The 9699-nt window shown below is 47.0% G+C and overlaps 1 protein-coding gene across 1 annotated transcript in view; it reads right to left on the minus strand.

Annotated features, from left to right (window-relative positions):
* LOC123510486 (extensin-like) overlaps positions 1 to 8923 on the minus strand; it is a 19314-nt gene extending 10391 nt beyond the window's left edge. The window contains exon 1 of the mRNA XM_045265697.1: positions 5365 to 8923. Within this exon, the coding sequence (XP_045121632.1) occupies positions 5365 to 8309 (2945 nt within the window). The 5' untranslated portion in view covers positions 8310 to 8923. The remainder of the gene's footprint in view (positions 1 to 5364) is intronic.
* Between the last annotated feature and the right edge of the window lie 776 nt (positions 8924 to 9699).

Genomic DNA, 9699 nt, shown 5'->3' on the forward strand with positions numbered 1-9699 from the left:
AAGAAATATCGACGACCAGCAAAACACATTGTAAAATTTGATGCACACGTGTCTCAGTACTCCACTTTTTCGTCATTCAACCATAACGGAATGACGCCCTGCCTTGCTTTTTGCGGCGGTCAAAAGGCGGCAGCAGGTGACGGCCAGACGGGGCAGGTAGAACAGGCGGTACGGTCAGCCTTACTTCCTGCCGCCTTCTGCCACTTCTGCTCTCCATTCCTAACGCTTCCCGTAACGCCTTCCCTCAAGACACGCTCTAGGGACGCAAGTTTACGGTGCCGAGAAAATTGGAGTGTTATTCTATTGTTTTTCTTACGGTAATATTCAGTGACGCCCAAAGCAGAGAGAGTTGGACTTGTTTAAAATAATGAAGGTATCGAGTATGTTTTTCCTTTGGTTATTCGGTTTTCTACACTTATTTTAACAAGTCTTATTGTTTCGATAATATTCCTCTTTAACTCAACAACGCCCAAAATAGAAAGTTGGATTTGTTTAACCCCTTCAGTAAGTTTTGAGTATGATTTGATTACATTTACATTGGGTAGTGTCTATGGAAGTCAGAAGTTTAATTGCCAGAGTTTTCACTATTCCCATCCCATGTAAGTTTCTGAAGCTGTAAAAAATCAGCAAATAGTAACCAGAATAAATGTGAAAACGTGTCATGGTACTGGAGAGGTTAAAGTAATGAAGGTATCTAGTGTTCTTCCTTTAGTTATTCAGTTTTCTAACCTTATTTCAAATGTAATGTTGTTATTGTATTGTTTTTGCGTTATTGTTCCTCCTTAACTCAACAACGCCCAAAATAGAGAGAGTTTGACTTGTTTAAAGTAATGTGTGTTTTTTCCTTTGATTTTTTTCAGTTTTTGCCCTTATTTCAACATATGATGGTGTTATTGCATCCTATTTCGATATTATTTCTCCTTAACCTCAACAGCGGTCAAAGTAGAAAAAGTTGGACTTGTGATTTAAAGCAATGTTTTCCTGGTTATTTAGTTTCTATCTTTATTGTCTTTAGCATGTGACGGTGTTGGCCATTCGTGTAATCTAATATGTATCTAAATAGTGTGGGATTCATTACTTTCACTATAGTTGATTATGTTAAGACTAGGGATTCTACTAACACGTCCTTTTATCAAGACCAATATTCAGTTAATACCAATGTTGACTTTAAATAACATAGTCGGAAACTGAAGATATGATAACACTAATGCTAATGTTGATCATAATAACGGCGTGTTTTGTCGGTCTGGAAAGCGTGACAGACTGAATACTAGGTGGTGGAGGAGCTTCTGGTGGTCTCCCCCTCCCCTTCCCCCACCCAAGCCGCTCACCACCTGCCGTGTGTGTGCGTGCGTGCGGGTGGGCGCGTGCAGTAATTGATCTCCACCCACCGACCTTGAGCAAACAGATGTCTCGCGGGGAATAAGGAAAAGAATTTTAGCAAGGTGCGGAAGGAAGAAGAGGAAATAAAACATATGCAAAACTTGACATTAAAAGAAACTTGTCGTCTGCCATATGCCTCACTCACTCCGACGCCGCTATTCTGATGGTTAACTTTGTGTCTTCTTCGTCTTTCTTTCTGTTATCTTTGCCTTCATTGCTACAATAAACTCGGATGCTTGCTTACTATTCTACAAAAGACGAATTTTCTTTTAATTTCCTGTCTTTCCGTCTCTGTTTTTTTTTTTCTTCTTCTTAGAGTCAGAAAGAAGTTCCCGTTTAAAATTTTGGTAACGCCATGAATTTTATTTAAATTTTCTGTCTTTCCGTCTGTTTTTTTGTTTTGTTTTTGTTTTCTCCTTCTCCTTAGAGTCAGAAAGATGTTCCCGTTTTGTTTAAAATTTTGGTAACGCCATGAATTATGTGTCATCAGAACCTTGTACGTTATAGAAGATGACGAAGAAAAAGAAGAAAGAAAAAAAAAAAAAAGATGACGATGAAGACGCATTTATGATTCACCTCAGTGCTTTGAAAACTACACCAAATTATTTTTACACAAAGGAACACTGGCGAAGAAAAAACAGAGAACAAAAAAGCTCGGAATTCGGTAACGTTACGGATTTTGCTTTTGATCTTTGGTGTTATTGTTGTCGCGTGTTAGTTCCCAGTCACGTAACACGAAGTTCACGCTGCTCAGGTGTGACAGGCAACTCGGCAAACAAGATTCGGAAGAATGAGAAAGGCAAACAGGAGAGGCATTGTGATTTCACGGTCTCATATTTGCCTCCTCATCCTCTTCCTCTTCTTCCTACTCTTTCTCCTTCTCTTCCTCTTCCTCTTCTTCTTTTCCTTCACTTTTCTCTTTACCAAGTAGTTTGAATAATTTCCCTAAAACGGACAAGCAAGCACGAAGAAGTCTTGTTTTGTTAAGCTGTGGAGTCCTATGTGGCCCTTTTCTTCTTCCTCCTCCTCCTCCTCCTCCAAATCGTCTCCCATTACACTAGATTACAGGGAGGCAAAGAAAAAACTAGCCATTACATCTTCTCCCTCATGAAACAACGGTATATTCTCCTCTTCTACCTCACGTGAAGAGAAAAGGAACGAGAGAAAATAAAATAAAAAGATCCCGAGGGAGAGTCTGGCGAGAGAGAAATCAAGAGAAGTGATCCGTCCAGCCATGACTCGCAAATAATGGCACGAGACTCATCGAGCAAACTGGGAGTACGTGACTCAATTATAAGCTTCCCACTGGTTCACCTTGCTGGGGGAGTGAAGAGTTTCCACCAGACCAACGCACTGATTAATATAGCACGTTCTCTTCTCTCGCATCGCCTCATTACATTATATAATTACACTGCCATTAATTTCCCATAAGACTTTATTACAACGACCGGTGCTTCCCAGTGATTCGCCCTCGTGAGAAAGTAAGTGGTTTTCAAAGAACGAACTGCGATAAACCACACGATTTTGTTCAGTGCTTCTCCGCATTGCATGATAACGCGCTCTAGTTATGCATTCCGTAAGTATTCTTTTAATTATACAATCCCAGTTGTTCGGCTTCATGAGAAAGTGAATTTTACAGAGCAAGACACGAAAATCTTTTGAGTGACTTCACGCTTTCTTCTTTTAATGTTTCATTGTACTTCATGGCTACACCCCGTCAGTAATAATTTCCTAATTCTTTTTTCTTCTCATTATTAACACATGAGAAAGTATATAAAGAGTTTCCGAAGCGTATGACATGAGAAGCTATACATTACTTCTTTCTACCTTATATTATACAATCACATACTCAGTTTAACACACAGCAAAGACATTCATAATAAAACAACCGACACAAGAACACTCCTGATAAAACAACGAATACTCCCCACTCATTCACTTTTTAAGAGAAATAAAAGTCATTGAAGAGTAAGAGGCCATAAAACACGCGAATACCTCCATTAAAACCTAAAAAACACACATGAATGTCTTCGTTAATACCTAAACAAACACGAATTCTTTCCTTAATATCTCAAAAACACATTACACATATAACTTTACTTCTTTACTTTTACCTTAAAACACATGAATAACTTCCTTCTTTAAAATACCTAAACAAACACAAATTCTCTCCCTAATAACTCAAAAACATATTACATAACTTAATTTACTTCTTTACCTCAAAAACACACCAATTCCTTCCTTAATACCTAGACAAACACAAATTCCTTCTTTAATAACTCAAAACACACATTACTCAGCTTTACTTCTATTAAACTTCCCACATGAACATTATCAAAGCGACCACTAATGGCGCCAGTGGGTTACCTTCACCACCACCACCACCACCGCCACCAGACGCTAACGGGGAATTGTTCAGCTCCGTTGGTGGACCGCTGCTCTCCCCCTCGAGGTCTGGCGGCTTGAGTATGTAGGGCGGGAGAGGGGTGAAAGGAGGGGAAGGCACGGAGTGAAAGAAGGGAGAGAGGAGGTACTGAGGGAAAAACAGAGGGAGGAATAATAGAGTTCAGTGGAAGGGCAAAAGAGGAGAGGAGGTTGAAACGTAGAAAAGAAGGAAAGAAGAATAGACTACTTGAGTAAATTATGATAGATGAGATACGAGTTAAGATTCAGGATAAACAGAGACCATAAAAGAAGATAGGAAAGTTAGAAGATTTAAAATACAAAAAAGAGAAAAGGAATAGAAAAAAACGAAGAGGAAATGAAAAAAAAAATATGAATAAACCTAACAAAACAAAACCCAAGAAGAAACCGAGAACATAAAACAAGCGAAAACGAAAAGAAAAAAGGAAAATGACGAAGGAAATAAAAAAAATCATACTGAAATGGACAAAAAGACCCAAAATGAATGGGAAAACTGTCACGAGGTAAACTTATTCCCTGTACCGTGATGGGAATAGAGATCAACAGTAAAGCAGGAATGACTGAGGATCTTTTAAAATTAAGAATGAAAAAATGATGGGAATCGTGACTGGACAGGAGGGAAGAACGAAGGAGATAATTGCGAAACGGGTGGTCCAGAGAGAGAGAGAGAGAGAGAGAGAGAGAGAGAGAGAGAGAGAGAGAGAGGGAGGGAGGGGGAGGGGCGATGCTGTGTTGTACTAACGGTCAGGTGTGAGGCGTGGCAAATGTATACAATATGTCCTCAGGGTGATGACTTGTGCCTCATCAGTTTTCACCTCCTGTAGACTACCCTTCTACCATGACCGACACACCCACGAGAGAGAGAGAGAGAGAGAGAGAGAGAGAGAGAGATTCGAACGCTTGTAGTTAATGTACTGCGCCAAAACTTTACCACGAAGTCACAGCCATTCTCACTCCCTCCAAACTCACACGCAATATAATCAAGACACAAACCGCCAATCATAAGACACAATTTGATCAAGCGGAGTTGTGATTGGCTGCTGGTGAATTAGTGACGGCTTATTAGTGCCTGGGAAAAAGTGATGTGACGTGTGTGTGTGTGTGTGTGAAGTGGGTGCGTTTGTCAGCGGTAAAAATAAGGAAATGCAACCTTCACGCACTCTTAAAGGTCGGTTGAACTGAAAAATGAAAGAGAGAGAGAGAGAGAGAGACAGAGAGAGCACATTCATTTTCTCTTCCTTCTCTCTTTTTTCTCCGCTGTTTCGTCGCAGCATCACGAACCAGACTTGACCAGCTCGTCACACCATCGCTATGTCAACACGTCAAGTAACGCTCAGTCAACGCCAACGGTCAGTACGCGCTCACACCATGCTCGGTAAATGGTGGCACGTGAGGGTGACAATACCAGGTGTATGTTTGATAGACTGGCGTGTGATTAGGGTGTTTGAAAGCATTGCCTGGTGTTTGGGCTACGTGTGAGTGTGTGTATGGGTGGGTGGGTGGGTGGGTGGGTGTAATGACTCGATAGGAAGAGTTTTTGCATGATTACAAGTTCACCTTTTTATCTTGGCCGCCGTGCCATCCATCCCCGCCTTCCTGGAGTCTGCGTTGAGGTCTTTACAGAAGAGCAGCATCATGCAGTCCAACGCGTACGCCTTCTGCAGATACACGCGGCCGAACCTGAACAGCACCTTGATGGCAAACTCCATGAACTCCACTCTCTGATTGTTGGTGAACACCCCCAGTGGATCCCACATGCGGCCCGTCACCTCACCGTCCACGGCTCCTGTGCCAGTGGCGTTCTCTTTTTCCTCCTCCTCCATCTCTACCTCCGGCATTGACTTCAGCAGGTCCTCCGCCATGGCGATTGCTCGTGCCGCGTCAGGGTAACCTCTGTTCGTCTCCTGAGTGACTTGGCGGTTAACAGTGGCAGTCATGAAATTCTTAGTCATCAGTCTGTCCTTCTTCAGTCTTAAGCGCTCCAGTCTTTGCTCCAGAAGGGCAAGGTCCTCCGGCGACAGCGTCCCCACCTGCTCAATGAGAAATTCCCAGAAGTCCAGGAATGTCCACGTGATTAGCGACATTTCAAAGGGATCGAGGGACTGCAGCTTGCTGGTGTCCAAGAACATGAGTCGCTCATTCCTGTTGGGCCTGTCGTCGTACATGTCAGGCAGCACGTCTGCACTGGTGGTGTTCGGGTTCTGGAAGACACGGTTGTAGTCCTCGAGCAGCTGTACCTCGTTCATCATGTACTCCTCCCGCGAGGCGTTATAGTCGCTGCCCGTCGGGAAGTTAAGCAGCGTGGACGCCAGTCTCTTGGAGTACTCATACATGTCGTACAGCGGCCCTAGAAAGGGGCGGTGGTTCGGGGGAGTCGATGGCCCAGGGCGCGGGCTGGGTGCCGCTGACGGCCGCGGTCCAGGGTCTACCCAAAGCTGACGGTTGGGCTGCTGCATGACAGGAGGCCGCTCTGCGTCAGGTCTCACAGGATGTGGATGGCCGCCGCGCATGTGGGGCTCCAGCCTGGGAGATGGGAGGTGAGGGCTTGGCGCCTCGTGGCGAGGACCTGGACGAACCCTGTGAGGATGAGACTGGTGCCCTGCAGCCATGGTATCGTGAGGGTGAGGTAGTTCTCCATGGCCTGACATGTCGTGAGGGTGAGGTCGTTGTCCAGGCCCTGGAGGTTGATACCTTCCCGCGTGGGGTCGGCTTCCTGTGGGCAAAACACCCCGCTGAGGCAAGTGCGTGGCCTCCTCGGGCACCGGGCCGCGATCGTCATGCTCTGCGGGCGCCGACCCGTCGTAGCCATACATGTCCCAGAAGTACTGAAAGGCGGGGTCGTGCGGCCGCCGAGCGTTTCTGAATGGCTGTTCTCCATATCCAACCACCGGGGGCCCACTATAACCCTGTGTTGTGCCTTCTGCCGTCAGGCCCTTCCTTTGGCTGTAACGTGTGTCATTTCTCGCGGGAGGCGGAGCAGTGGATGTGGGCGGTGGCCTGCTTCTTTCGTGCTTATTGTAGTGGTGCAACATGTCCTCCAGGTGGCTGCCGGGGACCCCCGGTCTGTGCTTGAGGTTTCCTTCTGCTGCTTCACGCAGACCCACCAGGTCTGCTACCGACTCGAGGTTCGTTGGCATTGATACCCCGGGAGGAAGAGTCACTCCCGGGGGCAGTGTGAAGCTGGCAGGCAACTGACTCGCCCCACTGAGCAGGTAACGGCGCAGGTTAGGGTGGTGAATATCGCCTGGAAAAATTAGCCTTTCTAGCTGTGCCACGCTGGGGGTGGAAGGCACCTCAGGGGAGCGAGGCACCTGCTGGGTGGGAGTGAGGAAGGGTTCGTAACCAGGGTATTGGTCACGGTGGTGCTGCTCACCGTGAGTCTGTTCGTTCCCGTGCTGCTCGCGGTGCTGCTCACGATGATACTGTTCGCGGTGGTAGTGCTGCTCACGTTGGTGCTGCTCGTGATGCTGATAGCCAGCAGGAGCCTCCGAGGTGTGGTGCGACTCGTGAGGCTCGGAAGCTTGTCCCCGGCGAGTGGCTGCCGGGACTCGGTAGCGAGGGCGGGTGGGGCGCCTTGTGATGGGAGAGGTGGCAGGCGGAGGGGGCGCTCTGGTGGCCAGGGAGGGTGGGTAAGGGAAAGGCAAGCCCATGTCCAGCAGAACTGGGTCAATGTCTCTGGGAATGTTGTCTGGCAGCCCACCCTGCAGAGGATAGCGGGGCCTGTCCCCCGGCTGGCGATGTATGCCGATCCATGGGTTGGTATTGACCTCGTATCCGGCAGGGGCGCCCGTGTACTGCTGGTCTGGAATGGGCGGGACAACCGTGACGGGACGCCTCTCTGAATACTCTACGATGCTGTCCTCGACAGGGAAGGTGCCGGTGTCTGCGGGGGGCGAGGCGATCTCGACGGGAGACAGGGTTTCTCGAGGCAGACTCGGCACGCCAAAGGCTGGTTTAGGCCTCGGGGAGCTCGTGATAGTGGTCGTCTGATTTCTACGGGGATTTACACCCTGAAAGTGACCCACAGTCTCGCTCACATCGTCAGCATCGACAGGCGGGTTTTGGCTGGCAGGCGACCCTTCACTGACAGGCAGATCAGCACTGGTCGAGGAGTCACTGCTGGCAGCGTCCTGAATGACGCGGGTGTTTGAGACTCTGGCAGGGAAGGAAGCCTCCTGCAGCGTGGCACTCGGGGCATTGAAGTCTATAGTGAAGGGAGTGGAGGACTCCTGGCGGCCGGCGGCGGCGCTAGCCGTGGCTCGAGTGACGTTGGCATCGGCGGGCAAGGATACGGCCTTGTCTTCTGCGTACGCACTGACCAGCATCCACACGCCCAGGCCCACGATGGCAACGAGAAGGAGAATAACAGCGGTGACGACAGACACGAGCACCTTGACGCCCCTCACGCGGTACAGTGTTCCTCGGTACACCACGTTCACCTTCATGCCGCTGGTCTCACTGCTGCTCGAGTCAGAGTCACTCTTATCGCTTTTTTCAATCATGGTTGCGTCTTTTGGTTCACACCCTACAGTCACAGCACCTCGCCCTCAGGCGCACCTCGCCAGCTACGCCTTCATGGCCAAACTAAACAACTGGGATTAACCTGTTAAAACTCACTAAGTGGCCGCATAGCCCACTCACTCGGTGCAGGAGTGTTGGGTGTACCTGGCAAGCAATCACAACTAATTAGTCCACGTCGCCTGTTGTCAAATGTCACCGTCAGGAGAGTCGTCAGTAGTGGCAGAGAGTAGAAAGAGACGGAGTTCCACCTTCGTCAGTGTCTCGTCAGCAGGTAGGCAGTACGTATAAAATATCACAACGATTAGTAATGCACTGTAGAAGCCACTTAAGTAATCTTGTCAGTAGGTAAAGTTGCGTCTTAAGTAATAAAGTAACTAATGACTTGGTAGAATGGTAGAAGTATCACAGTCGTTGTAGTAATGCCCATCAACAACCCAGTATAACTTAGTTCACTACATCTGCGGGTTCACACGTCCTGTCCTTTAGTCTTATATACCGTCCTTGGCAAAAAACGTCTCTTTAGTTCTGTTCACGGGATAAGTCGTGTTAGTCATTCTACGAGCGCAGAGGTGTAACATCCTTCCTCCATGATGTCAGACGCGCGACTGAGAGGCGAGAGCAGGTAGAAAATAAGTCTTGCCGCAGCGCAAGGTAGGTCTGGCGGCATCCTAGCGGCGGTTGCGGGAAGTAAAGGCAGGTGGAGGGAGCTTGAGGCCGCGAGGTGATGAGATTGGCGCAATGTGTGCGTGGTTATGGCAACGTGACTGATGGAAGCTCCTGCATGGGAACACGTACATACACGGACAGTTAGGTGCTGATGTTGCGGAGCAAGTGTTACCTCATGCTCTCTGGTGCATGACAGTTACTCAGTGATTGAAAAATAAACATAGCGGTAAACCATCCTAATAACCTACATTTGGGAGAAAAACACTGAAAAGACTGAGAAAAATATAAACACAATGAATATGAAAGAAAGCTAAACAAAACCAAAGTAACTACTACTACTTCTACTACTACTACTACTACTACTACTACTACTACTACTACTACTACTACTACTACTACTACTACTGTTGCTGCTGCTACTACTACTACTACTACTACTACTACTACTACTACTACTACTACTACTACTACTACTACTACTACTACTACTACTACTACTACTACTACTACTACTACTACTACTACTAGTACTACTACATATGTATCACAAGTGCACCAATACTGCCACCACCACCACCACCACTACCACAATACCACCGCCTCAAAAAAAAAAAAAAAAATAATTGAAGACAAAGCAGCAAACATGACAAAACCCACAAATACAAGATAACATGAAGAAAAACCCAATAATGATAATAAAAAAAA

The sequence above is a fragment of the Portunus trituberculatus genome, chromosome 29 (assembly GCF_017591435.1).
Source record: "Portunus trituberculatus isolate SZX2019 chromosome 29, ASM1759143v1, whole genome shotgun sequence".
NCBI lineage: Eukaryota > Metazoa > Arthropoda > Malacostraca > Decapoda > Portunidae > Portunus > Portunus trituberculatus.